At 46.5% G+C, this 25,288-nt stretch overlaps 7 protein-coding genes across 7 annotated transcripts; 5 read left to right on the top strand and 2 right to left on the bottom strand.

The window, feature by feature from the left end:
* Positions 1–53: 53 nt before the first annotated feature.
* N7462_010271 (uncharacterized protein) lies at positions 54–3,349 on the top strand (the record flags this gene model as incomplete). Its single annotated transcript, XM_057081985.1, has 2 exons — positions 54–302; positions 380–3,349. The coding sequence occupies 2 exons, from the start codon at positions 54–56 to the stop codon at positions 3,347–3,349; spliced, it is 3,219 nt and encodes a 1,072-aa protein (XP_056929025.1).
* A 792-nt stretch (positions 3,350–4,141) lies between these two features.
* Positions 4,142–8,437, top strand: N7462_010272 (uncharacterized protein; the record flags this gene model as incomplete). Its single annotated transcript, XM_057081986.1, has 3 exons — positions 4,142–4,156; positions 4,222–6,990; positions 7,043–8,437. 3 exons carry the CDS (start codon positions 4,142–4,144, stop codon positions 8,435–8,437), a joined length of 4,179 nt encoding a protein of 1,392 aa, XP_056929026.1.
* A 1,273-nt stretch (positions 8,438–9,710) lies between these two features.
* N7462_010273 (leucine--tRNA ligase NAM2) lies at positions 9,711–12,738 on the top strand (the record flags this gene model as incomplete). The annotated part of the gene is made up of 2 exons (XM_057081987.1): positions 9,711–10,217; positions 10,297–12,738. The coding sequence occupies 2 exons, from the start codon at positions 9,711–9,713 to the stop codon at positions 12,736–12,738; spliced, it is 2,949 nt and encodes a 982-aa protein (XP_056929027.1).
* Positions 12,739–14,427: 1,689 nt separating this feature from the next.
* Positions 14,428–15,768, top strand: N7462_010274 (uncharacterized protein; the record flags this gene model as incomplete). Its single annotated transcript, XM_057081988.1, has 1 exon — positions 14,428–15,768. The coding sequence occupies one exon, from the start codon at positions 14,428–14,430 to the stop codon at positions 15,766–15,768; it is 1,341 nt and encodes a 446-aa protein (XP_056929028.1).
* Positions 15,769–18,750: 2,982 nt separating this feature from the next.
* N7462_010275 (uncharacterized protein) lies at positions 18,751–20,544 on the bottom strand (the record flags this gene model as incomplete). The annotated part of the gene is made up of 5 exons (XM_057081989.1): positions 18,751–19,044; positions 19,097–19,417; positions 19,475–20,122; positions 20,180–20,281; positions 20,350–20,544. The coding sequence occupies 5 exons, from the start codon at positions 20,542–20,544 to the stop codon at positions 18,751–18,753; spliced, it is 1,560 nt and encodes a 519-aa protein (XP_056929029.1).
* A 290-nt stretch (positions 20,545–20,834) lies between these two features.
* N7462_010276 (uncharacterized protein) lies at positions 20,835–23,146 on the top strand (the record flags this gene model as incomplete). Its single annotated transcript, XM_057081990.1, has 4 exons — positions 20,835–20,924; positions 20,976–21,494; positions 21,552–21,761; positions 21,815–23,146. The coding sequence occupies 4 exons, from the start codon at positions 20,835–20,837 to the stop codon at positions 23,144–23,146; spliced, it is 2,151 nt and encodes a 716-aa protein (XP_056929030.1).
* A 489-nt stretch (positions 23,147–23,635) lies between these two features.
* Positions 23,636–25,042, bottom strand: N7462_010277 (uncharacterized protein; the record flags this gene model as incomplete). The annotated part of the gene is made up of 3 exons (XM_057081991.1): positions 23,636–23,774; positions 23,839–24,222; positions 24,312–25,042. The coding sequence occupies 3 exons, from the start codon at positions 25,040–25,042 to the stop codon at positions 23,636–23,638; spliced, it is 1,254 nt and encodes a 417-aa protein (XP_056929031.1).
* Between the last annotated feature and the right edge of the window lie 246 nt (positions 25,043–25,288).

The raw sequence follows: 25,288 nt of genomic DNA on the forward strand, positions 1-25,288 counted from the left end.
GTCACAAGAGAGGTATCACAGAGAACATACACTTCCGAAGACGGAGCGAGATCATGAAGAGTATGCTCCGTTCCGGCCCTGTTAAGTTTATCTCGGACATGATGGAGAAGCCGCTGTTGGACGACCGTTCGTACCGAGTGATTCAGCTGCTCAATCAATTGGAGGTTCTTTTGATCCACGATCCAGGCACCGATAAAGCTGCCGCTGCTATGGATGTCAACGTTGGTAGCTTCAGCGACCCGGATGATTTGCCGGGAACCGCGCACGCAGTAGAACATTTGTGTTTCATGGGTACGAAGAAGGTACGCGACCGATAGCAAGACCAATTGGAAACCCAATAGCGTATTGACAACAGGAATACTGAAAGTCCTTCGCTTAGTTCCCAGAAGAGACCGATTATAGCACCTATTTAGCTAAGTATGGGGGTTACTCCAACGCCTACACAGCCTCGACATCGACCAATTACTATTTTGAATTATCTGCGAGTTCAAAGTCAAATAATTCGGGCTCATATGCCAATTTGAAGCAACCCAATTTTCCAATTTCCAAAGACAAGGCTCCTCTCTATGGCGCTCTCGATCGCTTCTCGCAATTCTTCATCCAGCCACTCTTTCTCGCCGATACCTTAGATCGCGAACTCCGTGCGGTGGACTCAGAGAATAAGAAAAATCTTCAGAACGACACGTGGCGCCTGGAGCAACTGGGTCGCAGTACTTCGAATGAGAAACATCCCATCCACAAATTTGCCACTGGCAATTATCAGTGTCTGCGTGAGGAACCGGTGTCACGGGGCGTCGATATTCGGAAGCGCTTCATGGAGTTTCACGAGGCTCATTATTCTGCGAACCGTATGAAGCTAGTCGTTCTAGGGAGAGAGTCACTGCAGGAACTAGAGAGCTGGGTCCAGGAATTCTTCTCTGACGTACCGAACAAGAAACTGGACCGTTTGAGGTGGGACGGTATACCAGTCTTAGAGGAGCCCGAACTCATGACTCAAATATTTGTGAAACCGGTGACAGAGCAAAGACAGTTAAACATCGATTTCACGTATCCCGATGAAGAAGAGCTGTTTGCCTCTCATCCCAGTCAATATCTGGAACACCTGATTGGCCGCGAGGGCCCTGGCAGTGCTCTTGCTTATCTGAAGGAATTGGGTCTCGCGGACTCTCTGTCGACTGGAGCTTCTGCTCAGGGCCCGGGCACAGCACTGTTCTGTATTGACATAGGGCTCACTGAAAAGGGTATTCGGCAATACCGGGAGGTCTTGAAAATTATCTTCCAATATATTGCGATGCTGAAAGAGACCCCCCCACTTGCATGGATCTCAGACGAAATGAGCCGCTTGGCTGAGGTGGAATTCAAGTTCAAGCAAAAAAGTCCTCCATCGCGGACTGTGAGCGGTCTGGCCCAGCTCATGCAGACGGCTTGTATACCACGCGAGCATTTACTCAGCTCTTCCCTCATTCGCAAGTTTGATCCGGAAAACATCGAGCAAGGCCTATCTCATCTACGTCCTGATAATTTTCGATTCTTTCTTGTTGATCAGCAATTTCCGGGAGATTGGAACGCAAAAGAAAAATGGTACGGGACCGAGTACAAGCTCGAAAAAATTCCCGAAGAGTTCATGCAGGATCTCTGGGCCGCCGCACAGGTTCCAATCACAGAGAGACCCTCTAGACTTCAGTTACCATCTTTGAACGAGTTTGTTCCGCAACGATTGGAGGTTGAACGGAAGTATATCATAAAACCAGCTCGGCACCCTATACTGATCCGCCATGACGATAATGTCCGTCTGTGGTTCAAAAAGGACGATCAATTCTGGGTACCCAAAGCCAATATCAAGCTCTTTCTTCGGACCCCCGTGGCCTCGCTCACTCCTATGAATGCCGTCATGACCCGTTTATACGTTGAATTGGTGGAAGACAGTCTCAATGAATACGCTTACAATGCAGATAGAGCCGGTTTGAGCTACAGTCTATCCGAAAGCGCACAGGGACTTAACATAGAATTAAGCGGTTTCAACGACAATTTGTCGGTCCTTTTAGAGAAGGTATTACTAAGAGTCAGAGATTTGGAGATCAAGCAAGAGCTATTCGACATGGCCAAAGAGAGAGTGAGGAAAACGTATAAGAACTTTGACTACGTGGATCCGTACCGACAAATTAATGTCTTCTCGCGCATGTTGATCAGCGAAAGATCTTGGGCCCCCTTTCAATTGCTCGACGAACTTCCATCAGTGAGAGCCGAAGATATACGTTTGTACTTTCCTGAACTGCTGCGACGCATGCACATCGAGATCCTTATCCATGGCAACATGTATAAAGAAGACGCGCTAAAAATTGCACAACTTGTGGAGTCAACACTCCACCCAAATCAATTCCCAGAGAGTCAGTGGTCGCCACGCCGTACGATTGCGCTACCAAGTGGAGCAAACTACATATATGAGCGCGTTTTGAAGAACGAAGACAACGTCAATCATTGTCTCGAGTATATAATCTCAGTTGGCTCCGTCTCAGATCGTTCGCAACGAGCTAAGCTGCTACTGTTTTCTCAGATTGCCGAAGAGCCCTGCTTTAACACGCTGCGCACAAAGGAGCAGCTCGGATACATCGTCAAATCTTCTGCAGGTTTCTATGTAACAACCGGCATATGGCGTATCATTCTACAGAGTGAGAGTAATTGCAAGTACCTAGAAGAGCGCTGTGAAGCATTTTTAGTGAAGCTTAAGCAGTATTTGCTCGCGATGGCCGATGAGACGTTTGAGGAGCTTAAGGTTGGATTAATCAACAAACGCTTGGAAAAATTCAAGAATTTAAGTCAAGAAACGTCGCGCTTTTGGACTCATATTACGAGTGAGATGTTTGACTTTGAGCAAGGTACGTTCTCTACTTTCCAAATCTTTCCAATCTTTGTAACCTATGCTCTTACTTTATGTCCCTGTGTATTGTCTAATTCGATTGACCAAATCCTACTAGTCTATCACGACGTCGAAAACATTGAATCTCTAACGAAGAAAGACATACTCGAATTTTTCAACCATTACATCCATCCCTCTTCTTCAACTCGCGCGAAATTATCTATACATCTGATTGCCCAAGTATCTACTAGAGATTCTACGACAGCAGAAGATAGTGGCGCCGTTAAAGAGAACCCTGATGCATCAGTGATGCGGAAAAATGAAAATGTGGTAACAGTGAATGTGAATGGATATAAACCTTTAGCGTCCCGGGCGAGGAGTCTCGTCAAGATTAAAAATGTCCAAAAATGGAGGGAAAGTATGAAGCTTTCGGTGAGGGCAACACCAGTGAGGGACCTAGTCGAATTTGAGGAGTTGGGTTCGAAGTCATGATGTCCCATTTTCAAGTCCTTCATTAAGCGGTATCAAAGACATCAGTACTGAGTCGCAGTCGAGATACTCTTGCATAATATTCTTCAGAAGGTAGATATATTTGTGGTTCTCACCGGTGATGCAACGAGCCTCTAGAATTTCAAATTTACTCTCTGGAATAATTGAATAATATAAACTACAGTAGCGATCAATTTGGCCAATCCAGAGAGAAGTAGCGCCAGTCATCCGATTTATGAGGTTGAATATCCAGACATCTTTGCCTTTGCTAGCAGCACATAGGTTTCAGATCGCCAAGGGACAATCGCCCTCTTAGAAAGTGGTCATGTCTATTGCTGAATACCCCAGAGTTCCCCAGACTATTAAGCCAAAATTATGACGTCCACTCACTGAACAAAGGGGTGGGGAGGGTGAGAATGGAGAAAAACTTCGCCATATAGTGCCGTCAACACCTCCTTGGTCATCTTCCACTATCCCTATCAAAAAAGGCGCCAAGGCTCACTTGATCCAAGCTTAATATGATCTGTGATAGGATACGTAGCGAATCACTAACCATTCACACTAAGCTTGAATACCAAGACCGATAAAGTAAGAAGCGTTCATCATCGGCCTCAGTGATTCACTTGGCAACTGGAACTATCACATAATGGCTCTGGACCAGTCGGCATTGGAAATATTCTTAAATAAGTAGTCCCTGAATGTTAATTTCATAGGAAGACCTGCCTTGCGAGGAAAGTTCGAATGAAGACCCAGCTTGTTGTCATTAGAATCTGCAGTCTGTCCAACGAATGAAAAATGACAAGCATTTCGGTACGTGGGATTCGTATAATGAGGTAAATTTTATTCAAAGTGTTCAATTATGCTGACTTGCATAGGAGGCTTCTACCGGAGATCACGCGGAGAAAGAAGAGCCCGCGGTCTATCGTCCAAACGGACGTAGCCTTGGAATAATCTTCTCCAATGTCACTGCCCTTGGAAGACAGGGAGGTTCACAGAATGTGACTGACCTCCAGAAGATCCTCAGTAGCATCGTCGCCTGGCCCATTAAAGTGGCTCACCAGCTTACCAAAGGCGATGCCCCACCATCATCGACAATCGTTGAAGACATTAGCGGCGTCCTTTTCCCCGGCGAGATGATGCTAGTACTTGGGCGTCCTGGAGCTGGCTGTTCGACCGTTCTTCGCCTGCTCGCAAATCAACGAGAGAGCTTTGAAGACGTTCATGGAACTGTGCAGTATGGCGGACTGTCCTCCGCTGAAATGGAACAGCATTATCGCTCGGAGGCTCTCTATTGCGCCGAAGACGACACTCATTTTGCCAGCCTGTCCGTTAAAGATACCATGGATTTCGCAATGCGTGTTCGTCAACCAAACAATAGTTCGGAGCCTGCATCTCAGTTCTCTCAGCGCATGACGGATCGAATGTTGTCGTCGTTGGGGCTTTCCCATACCAAAGAAACCATCGTGGGAGATGCGTTCATTCGAGGCATCTCAGGTGGTGAGAGAAAGCGAATCTCATTGGCAGAAGTACTTGCAGTGAACCCAGCGGTCGCATCCTGGGATAATCCTATCCGTGGCTTGGATAGCTACTCGGCGCTGAGCTTTCTAGATCTTTTGCGAGGCATGTCTCGGAAAACCGGAATGGCAAACGCAGTGACACTATACCAAGCCTCGGAGGCAATGTACAAGTTTTTTGATCGTGTTATGCTTCTGTGCGAGGGAAAGATGATTTTTGATGGCCCGGCTGCCCAAGCAAAGGCATATTTTGTTGCGCTTGGCTTCCGCTGCCCTGAACGACAGACAACTGCTGATTTCCTTACCGCGATCACCTCACCACAAGAGCGCACTTTCCAACCTGACTACACCGGTCCACGTTATGAGACAACCGATGCACTCGCTCAGGTTTTTCGCAACAGCAAAGAGTATCTGCAGCTGCAGGCAGACATGGCACGGTACAACCAGCAAGTCGTCTCGAACCCAACCATCACCACTCAATTCATACAGGAGACCCAGCAGACACGCGCTAAGCTTACTACCAAGTCAGCCATCGAGATATCTTCTATCTGGACCCAGTCTGCCGCTGCTTTGCGCCGTCAATACCGGTTGACAAGGAGAGACTGGCGTACCCTTCTGACAATCTTCATTCTGACTGCAATAAACGCAGTAATCGTGTCGTCTGCGTACTACATGGCTCCGAAAACTGCAACTGGTTCGTTTGAGAGAAGTGGAGCTTTGTTCTTTTCCCTAGTCTACTTCGCCCCCAATGCGCTGACCGAGGTCCCGAAAACCATCGAAAGCCGAGCTATTCTCTTAAAACAACATCGAATGGGATACCTGCATCCGGTCGCACTCGTAATAGCGCTGGCTATAGCGGATATTCCTGTTATGGCTTTACAATCCATTATTTTTGCATGCTGCTTTTACTTCACGATTGGCTTGGAGAAGACCGCTGGGAGCTTCTGGATCTATATTCTGATCGTGTTCGTGCATTTTGCCAGCATATCTAGTCTGTTCCGCATGCTAGGTGCCTGGTCCCCTAACTTGAATATTGGGATGCTGATGGGCGGATGTGCTCTGCCTGTGGTATGTCTCTACGATGGATATGCCCCACCAGTACCAACAATGCATCGTTGGGGGTCGTGGATACGACGAATCTCCCCGGGTCCTTATGGCATGGAAGCTTTGATGGGCAACGAGTACTCTCATATTGACTTGCATTGTTCCTCAGATCAGTTGATTCCTCATGGACCTGGATACGGCGATATCCAGCATCAGGGCTGTCCAATGCCTGGGGCCCAGATGGGATCGGCAGAGGTATCTGGAAAGATTTACCTGAGCAGCCAGTACGGCTTCAGCGCTGCAAACATCTGGCGCGACTTTGGGATTATTATTGTAATGTGGTTTCTCTATTCTATCCTGACCGCAGTCGGTCTTAGTCTTATGACTCGTGAGACTGCTTCGTCGAATGCGCGGGTGTTTAAGCGAGGTGCTACGCATGGGGACAGGCATTCATTGACTGCAAGGGATCTTGAAGACCAAACTACTGGAGTCACGAAGCCTTCACCGCACTCGTCTTCCAGTTCTGTGACTGAAAACAGCATCGATGGACAGATCGTTACCTCTGGTGTGAAACCCGAGTCAAGCGAAGGGGTTTTTGTCTTCCAGGATGTCAACTACTTCGTTACCGTTGAGGGTCAGGAGCGTCAACTTTTGAACAATGTCACTGGATACGTCAGACCGGGTCAATTGACCGCGCTTATGGGCGCCTCCGGTGCCGGAAAAACCACACTACTGGAAACGATCTCACGCCGCAAGACAGAAGGTCGAACTGAAGGGAGGCTGCTCTTTGACAATCAATATCTTAATGAAGCTTTCTCCCGATCCTGTGGTTTCTGCATGCAGCAAGATGTTCACGAACCGTTGGCCACAGTGCGTGAGACGCTGAATTTTTCGGCCTTTATGCGACAAAACAAAGAAAATTCCAAAGAAGCAAAGCTTCAGGATGTGCAGGAGATTCTTGAACTTCTTGAGCTCGACTCAATCTCGGACGCTCTTGTTGGTTCCCTTGGAGTTGAAGAGAGAAAGCGCGTGACCATAGGAGTCGAGCTGTGTGCTCGACCGTCGGCGCTTCTTTTCCTAGACGAGGTAAGTGAGCTATCTATAATCGTGACTATATCAAGACTGAGCTCGTATAAAGCCCACTTCCGGCCTGGATAGCCAGGCGGCTCATTCTATCGTCTCTTTTCTTCGCAAGATTGCGGCCCAGGGCACCCCGATTGTCTGCACTATCCATCAGCCATCTAGTGTCATTTTCGAAATGTTTGACCATGCTCTCATTCTAGCCCCCGGTGGGCGCACTGTCTACTTTGGCAAAACTGGAGAACCGCTCCAGGAATATTTTGCACGATATGACGCCCCGATGGGTTCATCTGCCAACCCAGCTGAGTTCGTCATAACGACCATCGCCACCTCCGGCCAAGACTCGAACAGCCCAGACTGGCCCACGAAATGGCAAGCCTCGCCCGAGTGCCACGAGATGTGCACAATTGTTTCGAGTATGGTTGAAAACACACTTTCTCCTGCGGATCGTCAAGCTCGGGATAGTTCCTTGAATGATACCAAGCAATTTGCATTGCCGCTCCTGGGACAAGTTCTCCATCTGACCAAACGACATTGGATGTCTATTTGGAGGAATGGGCCATACAATTTTAGCAAGCTTTTCAAGAGCATTTTCTTTCTCTTGCTCGTCTCATTTACATTTTTCAAGGCAGGACCTGACGCCAATGGTCTCCAGAATCACGCACTGGCCCTCCTGATTGGCTGCTGGGTAATCCCTTCCATTGCGGGTGACGTCCAGGATATATGGTTCCAAAAATGGGCTATATTTGAGGCACGGGAACGAAACGGGATCTATGACTTCAAAGCCTTGCTGATTGCTCTAATTGCCGTCGAAACTCCATGGCAACTCGTGAGCTTCACATTGACCTTTTTCTGCAACTACTGGACTGTCGGCTATACAAACTCCGCCACTATTGGCGGTTTTGTGTACTTCATGTCCTTGCTTCTGTCACTCTTTGGAACAGGATTTTGCTTCCTTATGGCGGCTTTATTTCCGAACCCCACGATGGCCGGGTACGCGAACTCTCTATGCTGGGTGGTTTTGTTAATGTTCAACGGAATTGTCGCTCCACATAGCGTGCTGAATAGTTTTTATCGCTCTTGGATCACTTGGGTTGATCCTTTGCGGTACTACTTTGGAGCCACTGTTTCATCCGTGCTACACAATGTCAAGGCCGTATGCAAGACAGAAGATATGGCTACCTTTAGTCCACCACCTGGTCAGACTTGTGGTCAGTACATGCAGGACTATATGTTGACCAACCCCGGGTACTTGGAAAGCTCCAATGCCACATCTATATGCCAATACTGCCCCTATTCTGTTGGAGATGACTACTCTGCGACCCTCACTTTCTTCTACAATGATCGCTGGAGGGATTGGGCTGTGTTCTTGGGCTTTTGCATTTCCAATCTTGTACTCGTGTTCTTCGCTTCATGGATTATCAGAGTGCAGATTCGGAAATGCCGGATGTAGAAAAGCACTTGAATTTGCGTCGATGCTAGCAAGGAAGGGTCAAAATATCCTCCCATTGCCTTTCAGTAGTCGATATTTGACAGGTCTACACAAGGAGGACTCATTGCTTGGTTTCCAGTCGTTTAAGACCGTTTTACCGCTTTGGTGTCACTGATTACTATGAAAATACAGGCGCAAACGCCAGGGCTTTTCGAGCTTTTAGAGCTAGATGAATAGAGTTGATTTATAGATTCTTTTTCTAATTCAGAATTGAGGCGTCCGTCCATGTTTCGATCATTCTCAAAATTTCTCGCTATATTACATGCTATAGTCTCAATGGCCATTTCAGTCTACAGTAATAGCTCTATTTTGATGAATTTGAAAATCTGCCGTATCCTGGGTCCCAAAGTAGGAATTTTGTAGCAATTGGTTGAAAGAATTACCAATACCCTGGAAGTATTGATGAACTATAAATTGAATGGTATATAAATAGCATATTTATTACTCATGACGTCGGAGCAGAAGATGGCATAACCGCATTATTGATTTATCTACACTCCATGGTCATGGTCTCTATTTCCAGGTCACTAATATGGACGGAAAGTCATCATTGGTCATGTCGCGGTTCGGAACGCATTCTTTTCGATACAGATATCAAATCAATAACAATCACTGTCACATTAACTACCTTTCTGTCCATCGGCAAAGATACTTGTGTTGAAGAAATTTTCGGTCCGGAATTGTCAAACATTAATTGATGTAGTGGGAAAGCAGCCCACGGTCGGTCATTTCTAATTAGAGGATATTTTTCATAGTACACTGTCTTCTCAGATATAGCTTCACATCTCCAATAGAGAGTAATAAATTTGAAACACTTTCGCTCAAGAAAGTGTCTATTTCCTCTTTGGGATACCGTCTTCCAGCGAGGTGTGTGGTGGTTTGTTGGTTTGTTCGTTGATCCTTCTCATCCTGTTTACTTGCCAGACTGGCCGACGTGGGCCCTAGCTTAACAGATACATATGGGATAAACCATCATTAAATGTGCATCAGGTGGCCGAACTTATTTCAAATTCATTTTTGTCAAAATATCTCCCTCTAATTGTATTACTGGTCTTGTTGACGGAGAGCGTACATATAATGATAATGCGCTAGTCCTAATCGGGCCGAAACCGCCCGGAGCCCGGGGAAGTTTTGAAGATTCCAGACCAGACCACCGTCCTCCGCTAACAACGCTGTTGCTGCCAGCGCCGCCTATCTTGCTTTCAAATGCAGACACGATGAGACATTTGACATCATGCCGGCCATCTTACAACTCCGATTGACCACTCTTCTCCCGCAAGCGCGACGTTTCACGCGCCCTGCTTTCCGACTACCGATTCTCCCTTCCAATGCTTTTATCCGCCTTTCCTCGACCCTCCCAGCTGCCCGAAAGCTGGATCTGGTAGATCTTGACAAGAAATGGCAAGCTAAATGGCAGTTAGATGCCGCTATGACGCAAGCGAAAGCTGAACTAGGTCCCGAATCGAAACCGAAATCCTACATCCTCTCTATGTTTCCCTACCCTTCAGGTACCTTACACATGGGCCATCTGCGGGTATATACGATCTCTGATGTCATATCACGATTTTATAAAATGCGCGGGCATGATGTCTTGCACCCCATGGGCTGGGATGCCTTCGGGCTGCCGGCGGAGAATGCGGCGATTGAGCGCGGCGTGGATCCAGCGGTGTGGACGGAGCAGAACATTGCGAAGATGAAGGAGCAGCTGCGAAAAGTTTCGGTCGAATTCGATTGGGATAGAGTACGTGTCTCTATATCTTGTAATATGGGATTGTCTTGAAATTTCAAGCATATTTGACTAACACTTGGAACCTTTTTAGGAATTGGCTACTTGTGACCCGGACTTCTATGAGCACACCCAATGGATATTCTTGATGCTATACAAGAAGGGTCTGGCGTATCAGGCAGAGGCGTTGGTCAACTATGACCCTGTTGATAAAACAGTCTTGGCAAATGAACAAGTTGATGCGAATGGATTCTCGTGGAGATCGGGTGCGAAAGTTGAGAAACTCAATCTGAAACAGTGGTTCTTCCGTATTACTGCATTCAAAGAGATGCTGCTAAAAGACCTTGATTCTCTAACTGGAGGCTGGCCAGAACGCGTCTTGTCTATGCAACGCAATTGGCTCGGAAAGTCTCATGGAGCTAGGGTCACATTCACGGTGGCCGCGGGCAGCCAGGATGACAAAGGTGTCAACGTCAATGTATTTACGACACGTCCGGACACGCTGTACGGGGTTGAATATCTTGCTTTGTCACTGGACCACCCTATAGTCACGAAGGCTGCCCAAAATGACTTGGCCCTCCGCAAATTCCTGGACGAGGCTTCTTCCCTCCCGCCAGACTCAAAGGCTGGCTACTGCTTGAATGGCATTGTAGCATCCCATCCTCTGCAAAGCATCGACAGCACAAGCCATCACCTGACAAGGAAGCTCCCTGTCTTTGTGGCGCCTTATGTTTTAAGCGACTACGGGGAGGGGGCGGTTATGGGTGTTCCTGGCCATGATTCTAGAGACATGGCATTCTTCAAGGAGAATGTCAATCCAGAAACTATCTCTCTTGTCATTCAACCAGAGCCAGTCAATGCAAGGGGAATTGAAGCCGCTGATACTGTTATTCCGGCTCGTGAAGCAAAAGCCTTCACACAGGATGGATTCCTCACCCCTCTCTGTGGGAAGTACAAAGGCCTTCACTCGAAAGACGCCGCCCAAAAAATCGTTGCAGACCTCGAAGAAATCAAAAAAGCAGAATTCGTCGAGACCTGGCGGCTGCGAGACTGGCTGATAAGCCGGCAACGATATTGGGGTGCTCCCATCCCCATCATTCATTGCGGTGATTGTGGTCCTGTTCCTGTCCCTGTAGAAGACTTGCCAGTGAAGCTGCCGAAGATTGAGGGAGAGTGGCTGAAGGGAAAGAAGGGAAATCCTTTAGAGTCTTCCGAGAAATGGCTTCACACTAAATGCCCCAGCTGCGGAGGCCCAGCAAAGCGCGATACTGACACCATGGATACTTTCGTTGACTCTTCCTGGTACTATCTACGCTTCCTTGATCCTGCCAATAAAGAATCTCCCTTTTCATCCCACCTTGCACGGCCAGTGAATGTTTATATTGGTGGCGTGGAGCATGCTATCTTACATCTTCTCTATGCTCGATTCATCTACAAATTCCTTGCACAGTCGGATCTTTTCCCAGCCATTGCCAACCCCGAGAATTTGAAAGTACCTGCAGAGCCATTTCAGACTCTTCTTTCCCAGGGTATGGTACATGGCAAGACTTTCACTGAGCCATCAACGGGTCGATTCCTCCTCCCAACCGAAGTGGATATTACCAGTCCCGATAAACCATTGATTAAGGGCACCCAGGTCACCCCCAACGTTTCGTTCGAGAAAATGTCCAAGAGCAAACACAATGGTGTTGACCCCACTCTCTGTACTGCTAAATATGGTGCCGACGCTACTCGAGCGCACGTTCTCTTCTCCGCCCCAGTAAGCGAGGTGCTGGAATGGGACGAGGCGAAGATTGTTGGTATTGAGCGCTGGCTCAGTCGCCTCTGGAAGCTAGTCTTTGATGCGCAGCGTAACTTGGCTGATTGCTCGTTCACCATCCAATCTGCCGACCTAGACTCGGCCGGCCATGCTGTTTCATTATCTTCGGTCCAAGGTTTGAGCGATTCGGACGCCGATGCTATTTTGGCTACGCATAATACAATCGTTTCAGTCACTACGTGTATCGAGAGCAACCCTTATGGCTTGAACACAGTAATTTCCGACCTCATCAAACTTACGAATACCCTGTCATCGGCACCTCCATCTTCACCTTTGGTTCTCTACTTGTCTATCTCATCTCTTCTCCGTATGCTCGCCCCAATCGCACCCGCGATAGCGTCAGAATCCTGGGAAGTGCTACACGAGTCACTCAAGGACCCTACTCCCTCGGCTCCTACCCCGTCCATACACGCATCACCATGGCCTACCTCTATTCTCACTAATGAACAATGCGATGCTATTTCTGCCCGCGGTGGTCAAACGGTAGCTGTCCAAATAAACGGAAAGCTACGATGTGCGGTCACTATTCCTCATATGCCTGAAAAGACCACAACACCCCAGGGCAAAGGGCAGACGCAAGAGGAGCAAGAATGGATCATCAGTCGGATTTTGGAAACAGCTGAAGGCAAAGTTTGGCTCCAGGAGAAGAATGACTGGGGAAAGAGGAAGCGAGTCATTATTGTGAAAGGTGGGAAACTGGTGAATGTGGTATTCTGATCTTTTCTCGCGTTCTCACATTCTCTGGATTGAAAAGACCCCTCTCCCTTCTGTATTTTTATTCCCAGGTTATTATACATAGACCTGTACACTATTTTATCTAATGTATTTCCTTCAAACAACTCACGAGGGAAGAATTTCGTATAAGTTTGGTTCTGTATGGTCTTGGGCTTATGACTGAATTTTCTAGATAAAGGAGAAATATTCGATACGGAAAATGGAGAAAAAACGATCCCAAGAACGAGGCTCAGCCTTGTCATTCCTGGAGACTGATAACTAGGATTGCTGCTGGGATTTGGCCACCCAGCGACGTTGACAAAAAAGAAAACCGGGCAAACGGCCCTGAATAATGCTGAAGACATCTTTCTCTGACTTCAATCCCTGAACAGGGTTTGACAACATACGGCCAACCGTGAAACCGTTCAATTGTGTGAAGAAACTCACGCGGGTTACGAAATAGGTACTGGGCCTTGGTAGTCGACTTTAAAACACATGAATTTTAGAGATCAAGTTCTAGTCCTGTCACACATCCCAGGCTCTACTTCCACTAACAATGGCAGGGAGCATCGGGGTCGTATTATTACGCTGATAAGATTAGTTTACGCCATTCCACAATATTGACCAGATACCATGAGGATGATGGGGCAGTCACATGACGATGTTCTCTGCAGGCCAAATTTGCAAACCCTATCTTGATGCCAGATGGTGGGGGAGGTTTGGTGGTGTGAATCTTTCTTCCAGCGCATGGCCGACATGAAGATGGATTTTTGGGCTCACATGATTGGCATAGTTTGGAGCTGGGCAACTGGACACGATGAACTCAAGGCCATATTCCAGCCGGCGCTAAACTGAAGGAGTTCAAGGTCGAAAACTTGTCAACTTTTAGTCGTCAAGACGCTGAGATCATAGTGACTTTGGAGTATCTCCCAACTTCCTGGAATCCCTTTGCTCTCTGCATCGTCGCAGGTCCTGGCGACGAAACTGCCTTCGGAAAATAATATACGTATCTTTTCCATGTTGGAATTATCCTACCTACTCATTTGACAATATTCTAAAACGAATCATTAGGTCCACTAACTAGTGCTTACTGAGTAATAATTATCAGAGCGGAACGCTGGTTCGAAGAGTATACAACTTAGGATCGGTTGAGAACTAGAACTATTGGATTTCCGTGCATGTGAAAGACAAAGCCATGAAATCATTTGGGTTCGCGCAATGGCAGAATTCAAGCACTCGGGCTCCGTATGAGCTCATGATCCAGTAGTGATATAACACCACGCACAACAACTTTGTCCAAGAGTAGATTTTATCTGTCATATTCCCCGCTAGTTAGTTAACTTAAGGCATGTTTGATCTGGAAGCGAAATGGCGATCGGCAAACTGGTGCTCGGCTCGTTTGCCCGTGCTTCCTCCCCTGAATGTTTGTTGCGCCATAATGACAGCGGAAGACATCAGCTCGGTCGCCGAGGATGGTCCCCGTTATGCCTTGATATTAGCCATTGCATATTCCAGCCACAAGTATAAACCTCTTGATTAATTGCACTTGCGCCATAATTGCAACTATGCACGCATTATTTTAGATTGATTTCTGAAGGCCAAAACTTATAAATATTGCTATGTAATTCCTAGCTCGCTTCCACCCTCACATTATCATACACCTCATCGCCAATAATCAAGGTGCCGTGCATCATGAAGTCATTCTTCCTCCATCGAGGATTTGGTGTCGCTCTTGCGGCAGTCGCTGCAATAAGTGCCAATGTTGGTGTTGGAGAGGGCAATCCCCTAGCCACCTCGGATCAACGCGATCTAGATGCGCTAGCAATTGAATTGAATCAAAATTATAGCTTCCCAGTTCTCAAAGCTGAAGCCAAGGCTGCATATCAGGCAGCCCATGGGCTGCCCATTAGTGACGAAGCTTCCGCAAGCCTTGACGCGGCTATTGACGAACTGATCTTCAGCGCTATTCAAAAATCCGTCAACAACGATGCATACCATCCCAAGGTCTATTGGGTTGACGCCGGGCCACGGAACTGGTTCGATCTGGATGTGCCGGGCGGAAGATATTCCTATGATAACCCGGACTGCATCTATCGCACGATACCGATCGACGATAGTCTTAGTTACATCGTTAAAGGCTACAGGCATAGTCCAGGGCCAGCAGATGTGACCTTTTCTCTTATCAGCGACCCTAATTCTCAGAATACTGTGGCCTATTTGTCTGGCAGCGATTTGGTGGTGGAAAGCGATGGATCTTATACAATTACAATCAACAGCTCATCTGCTGATGGTGCGACAAATCATATCCAGTCAACTTCATCCGCCAAACAGTTATTTGTTCGAAATAATCTTGGAAACTGGCTATCTGAGAAGCCCGATAACATTTCTGTTGAGATCGTTGAAGACACCTCCAGCCACGCTGCTGTCAGTATCTCAGATATAATCGCTACGGCAAGGTGGAATCTCCAAGAATCGATTGTGGACTATGGCGTTGGGGCTTTGGGAATCAAGACGAGCATCAACAAGGTCAATACACTCTCGACACCCAGCCAGTCGAGCACTCTTGGCACATTGACGACCCAGGCAAGCTCGTTCGGCCACTTCAATCTCAGTGACGATGAAGCGCTCGTCGCCACTCTTTCCCCTGGCCAGGCAGACTATTTTGTCTTCCCGGTAACAGACCCCTGGATGGTAACAGTTGATCCAAGTCTCCAGGTCAGCCTCAATAACGAGCAAGCTATCTCAAATCCCAATGGGACATATACATTTGTTGTTTCTGTTCAGGATCCAGGTGTTTATAATTGGATCAATACAACTGGGCTCCATGAGGGGACCATAATGGTGCGCTGGCAAGGCTTACCTGAATCATCTTCAAGCTCGTCAACCGATTCACCTTCCATCGACGTACAAGTGATTTCGATTTCCGAACTTCCAGTCTTTCTTCCTGATGGGACACGTTGGGTGACCTCGGAGGAGCGTGCATCGCAGCTCGCTGATCGTATTAGCGGATACAATCAAAGGATAGAATTCTGAATGGAAAGGGTGACAGAAGTATTCGAAAACGAAGGGGAAGGCATACCTGGACTGGCGTCTTACAAAAGCCTGTTTTGAGTCCTTTTGCTGAATTGGTTACATAACTTTCAGACTGTCAGACCTTCAAACTGAACTTTCTCTATTTACCCCCGAGTTTCTTCGTAAAACGCCATGTAGATTTGCAAGAGGACAATAATCCAGCAATTACAGTGAACCGGAATTACCGGACTACCGGACCGATAAAAAAGTTTGTTATGAGTCTTCATTGTTTCATATTCACTCGTGCTGACTGCGAAGGTTTGTCAGCCCTTTGGAATTCAGCTAATTGCAGTTAACCGATATGTGCTCAATCAAATGATCGATTCATATTGACTGGTTTCTGAGTAGATTATCATCGCTATGATTGATGAAGAATGAAGTCACCACTCCTTTATGCATGATCCTAGAGGATACTTCTCCAAGAGCTCAATCTGTAGGATTATCAATGTTAGAAGATATTACATGCGTGTTCTTGAGTACCGCGTGATCCAGAGAGAAAAATCCTTCTCTCTTGGCCTTTTTATGTTGTGACATGTCTCTTGTGCATCTTCTCATTATATGAAAAAGGAGGATCCCAGGACATCCTGGAAAGTAGCACTACCATTATATCACTACTGGTCATTGATCTCGAGATCGATTGGTTACATTCAAATTACCATGGATCGTTAACAAAGTTCCGGAAGCTTTCGGAACTATATGATAATTCCCTATCAATATTGCCAAATCCTGTTAATAATGCATTTTGATTAACAACATTAACCCAGCCAGGCAAGCATATAAGACTGCAAAGATTTCCATGACTAGAATGAAAACTGTGCCATTAACCCTACTTGAAGACAACTTCTTCTCTATATTCCTCTATTTACCAAATCTCGCCTTAGCTTCTGGTAGAGATTTTTATACGATCATCTACTCTATACGACATCATGGTGGTATATGTTGCAGTCTTCTTACTCGCCTTTTTCTTCCAGGGAATCCTCGCGCAGTATGAGGATGTGTTGCCAAAGAAGCCACGTATCTTCACAACTCGTAATATCCTTCAGGGTGGCTGGGGGCAGGAGCTTCCCTTAGATGGCTCCTGTCAAACTCTGGATAATAGGGGAATATAGTAAGCTTACGTTACTTGGTTCAAACTCAAAAAGCTGACTTGATAATATAGTTCCCGCAATGTTGGGTCAATATATATTCCCTGTGAATCCCCCTCGGGCAAGAAAAATATGTGTATTCTCTACAGGTACGGAATAAACCCGGACATACTTCTTTATGACCTGTGCTAAGTTTAAGAAACAGTGGAGACTATTGTCGAGATGAGATTGTCCAGTTTGATCACAGTCATACATATCTATTCGAGGGATTTGATGAGAGAGGAGAAAAGAAATATGTCGGTGGACTGGTAAGAAGTATTAGGTGTCAAGTCATTGACAAATCGCTGCCTGTTGCCAATACAAATGGGCATCCTTCAACAAAATCTCAAATTAGTTGTCCTGGCGAGAGCTGCTCGTCAACATCTGACTGCGAGAACTATTTTGTTTCAGCAGACTGTTTCTCAGGAAAATGTGGAAGAACCGGAATCAGAGAGCAACCAAATTTATCGGGTAATGTTGAAATTGCATAATAAAAATTTCAACCATGTTTTGGGTAAATTGGAACACCCTATTTGATGCTAACTCTTTTCACCATGCTCTATGATTCAGTTTTATTTTGTGAAATGAATTTTGATAAGACAACATATATTTCACTATAAAAATTTGCACTATTAACTTAGAATATAGTATAGTGCCGTTTCAATATTAACTCCTCTGAGTTACTTACCATCTGATTCTTGTACATTATCTCATGAGAGGTCACCATTGGCTCTTCTAAGGTATCCATTTGCTGCGTTGCACATTGTGCAAAATGCCGGGCATGATATCGTCGACTAGAAAATTCTCGAGTTATATTCAGGAGCTAACAGAAGTCGCTTTAGAATTTCTTTTAAGCCATCTTAAAATGCACAAGCTTCATGTAATGTAGGACAAATTTCGTACGAGTGGTTGAACAGATAGGACTCATCCAAGGGAATTAATGGGATTCTTCGTGAAAACTTGTTCTCTTAAGCATTCCCACAGCTTTTTCTCTCGTTCACTTCCTAACTCGCCATCCCGTGTCCCCGAGCACGGCAAATTCACATATAGAGTCTGTATTTTGATTTAAAAAGTAATTTATTGGCTAACTACATATTTCCCGTCAAGATAATACGTATACAGATACCAAAGTTAGGCGAGCCTACAATAGCCATACACCATAATTCAACCTTGTATGACAATGCCCTACCAGCTTGCAGATTTTCGGTCATTGGATGAAGGAGAAGAGGTTGATAACGACGGATATCTTTTATAGGCCTCTAAAAGACACCTTTAAAATGAAGTAAGAACAACGAGACGGGGGCTCAAAATTTATCATCTCGTTCTTTTTTGTCCGGAGTTTTCCCAAAATTGGGCTACTTGAAACTAAATATTGTTACCTCGTTTGGTTTCATATTGGCTGTCATGATATATATTGGAGCTTAATTCCAAAATAAATTAGTCGAGTGCCACAAGCGAGGTACACTTTGAGACTGAGAACTCCCAGAAGGGATTACCGTAACCCAAGTCAGTGTAATAGACTCAGTGTTAATTACTCTCCTCGTATCTAGTAATACCCTCAAATAAGAACCTAGCTTTTCCAGATTCCTCTCATATGGTTCATGCCCTTCAATCGATCCACGATCCAAGTAATGAGAGAAGCCAGAATTTAGATCACAGGAGTTCATTTATTCAAGTAACTTTGGCTACTACATCTGGTGTCTATGTTTGTGATATCCCGATTGAGCCAGGCGTGTCTGTTACGTCCGCCTATAGCTTCCCCGGTCAGAAGAATATTACTATCGACATTATCTCTTAATTCGCCGAACCTTGGTAAAAGCTAATAGCTGTAGATCCACATATGACGTTGATCACCCCTTCTTTCCGTGCTTGACTCTTCCATCGCGAATCTGGCTTCATCCCAATCCGCAGTTATCTTGCGCCTACGTCGATTCTCCAACATGTAAAGTCCTCGCACACCGCAGAATCCGACCATGCCGACAGCAATCAAAATCATTGTTACAATTAACGAGTAGTGATACGAAGGCGCGTAGGAGCTCTTGAATATTTGTCCAGCAATCACACCGGCAATGTTCGACCAGCCATTTAAACCAAGGATAATTGCCCTCGCTCCCTATGAATGCGTCAGCAGATGTTTAAATCCAACAGATTGGATCACTACGTACTTTCTCTGGTGTGTTACCTGCCAACCACACGGCGATCAAAGGGCCCCCGGCAAACACTCCAGACAGACAAACATGAGCAAAGCCATATCTTAGTAGTGAGTTTGACGAAGTTGCCATTACCACACATCCAATCAGACCAAGTGCCATGCCAAAGCAAGTATGAAGGCTGCGCTCCTTGAAATGGTCCGATGAATAGACGATGGCCATCAAACCAACGGTTCCCACAACGAATGGTGGAACGGACATAAGTGTGGCTTCGATGCCTTGGTAACCCATACCCTGGACAACAAGAGGTAAAAATGTAGTAAAGGCCGTGACAGGCTTATGGGAATCATCAGCAAAGCAAAGCATACCAAGAAAATAAAGCTCAAATCTTACCAGGACACTGAGGATATTGAACAAAATGATCAATAACTTCTTCCAATCCATAAACACGTCTTTAATATCTCGCAAGGCGATCGTCTGATTTTCCTTTGTGGTATATAGGTCGCCATCATTGTCCACGTCATCCCCGGTTCCAGAACCAAAGCCCATCTGGAGATCTCTCTCCATTCGACGTAACGCGTGTGCTTTCTCAACTTCCGTCAGGAACCAAGCTTTGGAGATATCTTTTGGTAGTATTATCAGAGCAACCAAAGCCACAGCAACTGTTATGACACCCTCCACAAGAAACAGCATCTGCCATCCTCGTAGGGCTGATGTCTCCAGACGAAGAAGGCCGTAAGCGAGAAGGCCAGCAAATGCACCCGCTACTGCATACATGCCTGAGAACATGCCCATACGGAATCCTAAAGAAAATTTGGGATAAAATGTTGACATGTAATAGTAAGCGGTTGGTGTGAATCCTGCTTCTGCAACACCGAGGAGCAGACGTAGAGCGTAGAAAGTCGAGGAGCTCCTAACAGCAATGTGTGCAATACAGATGCTTCCCCAAGTAATCATCAAAGCTGAAATCCACCATTTAGCTCCTACCCGGCGACCTATTATGCTTGATATAGGCTGGAGAGGAACATATGTAGCAGAGAACTAATTGAGTGTTAGCAAATTTTATCCGAAGACGATCCATGCAATCTGGAATCATACCAAGGACAAAGAATTTGAAATGTCATCAGGCTTCAGGTTTGCGTCTTTGACAAATGTGCTGGTCGCAACATACCCAATATTTGTCTTATCAATGCCCAAAAGCTACGGTCGCTCGGTAAGCCACAAGGGTACAAGGTAAGCGAGGGCAGCTGTGCGTAATGATGACTTACAATGAATCCCAAAGAGAGGGAAAAAATAATGCAGAGATCAAATTTCAGGTTGACTCTTCTATCCAAAGCCTTCTCTTCCTCAGTAGCCGGTACATAATGAGCTAGCGAAGAACGGATAAGAGCCCCTTGATGCTTCGCAATCTCAATTTGGGCGATGGAAGCCTTGTCGTTAGTTGCTTCCAAGCTATTCGTCATAGCTGAAAAGATATTTGAGTAGCCGTGGCTCTGAACAGAGGAGCATAACAGCGCTTCCTGCTATTTATGCTAATCTATGAAGCCGTCGAGTCAGAAGTGTGGGGAAAAATTGTCAGTGTGGTTCCCCACAAGACACTACCCCGCAAAGACCCCCAGATTGCCGGAATTTTCTCCAACCCTTTCTGGGGAACCACCACCTGCTTCCAATCTAGTCATTTGCACTACGGAGATTGGGGACACATGTCTGACAAGTCCCTGGACTGTCTAGTGGTGTAAATCTTAATATCAAAATGCCTCCATCGCTTCCCCGTCGACGCAAGAAACTTGACTTAGAATGCAGTGTCTGTGGGAAACGATACACAAAACGCGAACATCTCCAGGTAAGCTACCAATGTCTCTTATTTGAAATTTACTCTAAGAAAAAAATACAGAGACATGGACGAATCCGTATGTTCTACAGTCCAAAGGTGGAGAACTCCATAGTAACAGAAATTCCAGATAGCGGTGATAAACCCTTCACATGCCCAGTATGTGGTCGATGCTTTGCTCGGCAGGATGTACTGAATCGACACTCTCGCGTTCATCGGGGTGATATTCACCCCCAGCTCGGGTCTGGAGATATCCCAGAAGATATCTCAATCTCGCCACTGTCTTTGGAACAACAGCCAGGCGATCCTTCTTACATCAATCAGAGCCATAATCTTATATCACTTGAAGATTGTTCCTCGCTACTCTGGCCCGACTCCGAGGGCCTATTACAGAACATATTGGCAACCGACCCTGGTATCTGGAATCAGGCAACTTCTCTGATGCCGCAGACCCTCAGTGTTCCGCCAACTCCTTTGCAGACAACTTCGGCTGTGCAAAGCATCTCACCATCAAATTGTAGTAGTATCGCAGAAGATGGGGAGAGAGCGATTCAGTCTTTAAGCGGGCTTATCAACGAGACGGTATTTCCACTACAATATCAAGTGAGAGGATGTAATGGCTAGCTGACTGCGGTTTAGTTTTGCAATGTGACAGCTCCATCAGCCTTGGCAGGACTCACTTCCCGCTTTCTGGATAGTAGTCTGCATATGTTCTTCCGATTCATAGTCCCGATGTTTCCCGTTATCCATCAACCAACATTTATCTTCCGAGATTGCCCTCCGCCTCTTTTGCTGAATGCCATTGCACTAGGTGCTTTGTTTCTAGGTACTACCGATGCGAAATCGAAGGTGAGCTGATCCTATCGTTGAAAATAGAATGAAGATGAAACTCATAAGAACAGGCGGATGCTCTCTGGCAGCTCGCTCACACTGCCGTCGCAACCTCATGGCACACAATGATTCAACAAAAAAGACCATATGATTCATGCAATGGAGTATGCCTTATCCAGACAATGCTTCTGAGTCAAATATATGCTGCATTGTCAAACAATCGGACTCTGCGAACCACTAGCCAAGTCTTTCATGGGTTGGCGCTCTTCTGGGCTAGTCACTGCGGCATGTACGAAGGGCTAGGTCAACCTTCATTGCCTCCTATAGACGCAAATTCTGAAGTAATGCAGCGTGCTTGGCATATTTGGATTGCTCGGGAGACCAGACTCCGCACCTTGCTAGGGCTTTACATCGTGGATGGCGTGGTGTCTCAGTTCAGCGGCAATCCGACGTTTGCTCGACACATGGCCAACCCCCTCACTCTACCGAGCGACGAGTCGGTTTTCAACGCGCTTAACGCCCAAGAGTGGATAAAGGCGAGTCTTAAACGCCGTTTATTACATTCGGACAATTTTCGATTTTGCGACGTGTTCCACGCACTTTTTTCAAAAGATGATACGACTACTACGAGCGCCAGGCCCCAGTACGATACTTTTTTGTTCTATCATAAGATTATTCTCGAGGGTATACGGTCTCTTGTTGCAGACGCAAATCGAACAAAACCAGTACCTGTAGGCGTGCCGTCAAAGCAAGAAATTGGCAATGCTCTCATAAGGCTACGAGAACAGATCATTCAGAATCAACTTCTCTCCTCATCAGACCAAGTAGTCGCAATGCTGCAGTGGCACACAATATGTCTTGATTTGGTTGTAAGTACCGCACGAGGTACCCGCCGAATGTGTTCGTTGCATGGGATCCCACAGCGAATCTTCGGAGGCGACAGTCGCGATGAGCAGGATATAGATCCCCGCCGCTGGGCGCAAAGCAAGAATGCGCGTATTGCTTTGCTTCATGCCTCTCAAATCCAAGAGCTTACTGCCAGTCTCCCGCTCGGTATGGCCTTTGATATCAATGTTCCTGGTGCTGTATTTGCTGCAGCAACTACATACAGTGCCTTTGCTTTGGCAGGAGCTGGGAAGGTGGTTCTGCCTCCTGTGATAGACTGGGTGGCCGCCGTTCAGGCTGCTACAATGGATGATAAAGCAGGAGATCCAGGGTCGCATAGCACCTCCCACGAGACCCTATCGTTCGTGAATGATGGAACTTTTGTCAAAGGTCTGTTGCGCGATCTTTCATATGAGTTGACATCTATTCGAAGCTTGTTGAGGTCTCTCTCATTACAGTGGACTGTTGCTCAGGAGATGGAGCAGGTCGTTGGGGATTGGATCGAGCGCATGCAATGAAAGAAAGAAGTACTGATGTGCTAACTCTACAATCTTGGGGTATTGAGTGAAGTACGTCTACTGTGCGGCTACATTCAGAGTAAACTAGTTTAATTAACTTTCTTACTGCCGCAAAGTAATCCCCATCAGCCCCTAATAGCTCAACGTAGGACCGGCGCATGGAAATTAATACATAGGTTAGAACGAGCTAAAATATTGTAGCTTGGTATACATCGAGGATCTTATGATTGACAGAAAAAATAAGCCGGTTCACCCCGCAAATCAGCCCTAACTAGGATATTGTCCATTCTGCAGTATTCTCAGACAAAAATTCAGGTTTGATCATTTTTTGAAAGACAGCACAAGACATATTACAGAGATATCGAGGGAGACGATCCTTAATCCGTTTAAAAGGAAAATTTAAAAGAGGAAAAAGCAACTATTTGCATGTATGGCGTTAGGCCTATCGAGGAAAATGAGTGCAATATGGATGGGAAATGTTTCCCTTTATCAATCAGAGCGGGCTGGCACGAGACGCAACGGACAACTTGTGATTCCCATCTCCGGCATAGCCGCATATTGAAGTGTTCCATAGACTTCAAACTCTTCCGTCCGTTGTAATATCACCCTAAGCGCGATCTGCAGAGCCCTGGTTGGCATCAGTACGGGTATGCCTCCCACTCTATCCAGTGAAAATAATCTAGAAAACTCACATTCTTGCAAGGGGCATCCCCGCACAACGATGTCTTCCCCTCCCAAACCCAAGATGTAAGTTGATATTCTCCCGATGGAGGATAAAGGAGTTAGGGCTCTCAAACACTTCCGGGTCACGATTTGCGGCTGCATATGTCATGGTCACTGGCTGTCCTGCTGGTATCGTACGGCCGTGGAGGTCAATATCGTGCTTTGGAGTGCGAGAAAATCCGCGATACGGCACGTAAAGGCGTATGAATTCCTCTACAGCGGCAGGTATCAGTGCTGGATCGGCTCGAAGCTGAGCTTGTAGACTTCGGTCGCGAGAAAGATGAGCGCAAATATCGCCAATCAGAATCGGAGGAGCAACCATGCCGACCACAAGTGACTGGCGCAGAGCACCACTGCATGCGACCGTCATATTATCAGCACATATTCTCAAGGGCATTTTTCTTCATCGTAGAATATTTCTTATGCTATTATTAGTACTCACACAAGAAGCTCGTCATCCAACGGTCGGCCATCCGGTCCAACTTCGAGTAATAGTGATGACGCTGGATCCAACTCTGGATCCCGTTTTGACTTCTTTCGATCTGCAAACAATTCCCTTGCAAGATCATACAGCCGCGCAGACTGCGCGCTTGTCTCGGCGGCATTCTGCTGACGCCACGCATTCACCCATTTGGCTGCCGTGCTGGCCAGAACGGGGGCAATCTCATCCTCGAGATTTAACCACGCCACTTCGACCCATGCAGCAAAAGACGCACCAAATTGGGCAGAGATGTCGATTTGAAAAGCCTGAAACTTATTGTCGTCTTCTCGACCGTACGCACGATTGGCCTCCAGTAGTGCGTCAAACTCTCGCCGTGCATGTCTCTCAAGTACCGGAGCAAGTCGCTTCAACCGCGCCGGCTTGAGCGTACGATCAAGCGCAGTACGGTAAGGTGTGTGTGCTGGTGGATCTGTATTAAGCGGTGGACGGCGAATGCCTCGCGGGTCGCTTGGGATGACTGCTTTCACAGACGAGATAAAAGTATCTGTGTCGGAAGCAGCATGCTTCACGTCATCATAGCGTGTCAGAAGCCAGAAGCCCCCGTTTTGGGAGGTGTGTGCAACTGGGCATTTACTGCGTAACTCATTAAATTGCTCGTAAATTTTGTCTGGATTATTATCTTCGATGAGGGTGAAGTCGTCGTCGCCGGAAGTGGTGAGAGTGAATGACATTATGGAGCTATCTATATTTTGGATGGAAATTGGTAAAGAAATAATTGGCCATCTTTCTATTTATGTGACAAATGTGTTGATCCAATTTCAGTTAATGTCAGCTCGGTTCTTCGTGCCGGGATACACCTCAGCCGGGATGAGGGCAACCAAATTGTGTGGGGAACATGGGGACACGATGGAGACACAGAAATACCTCGGGCTGCGGGTCACACTTGGAGAGCAGAAAGTAAACCTTGCCCTTTCAAA

The sequence above is a fragment of the Penicillium macrosclerotiorum genome, assembly GCF_028827735.1.
Source record: "Penicillium macrosclerotiorum strain IBT 26536 chromosome Unknown utg000010l_segment0_segment0, whole genome shotgun sequence".
NCBI classification, from domain to species: domain Eukaryota; kingdom Fungi; phylum Ascomycota; class Eurotiomycetes; order Eurotiales; family Aspergillaceae; genus Penicillium; species Penicillium macrosclerotiorum.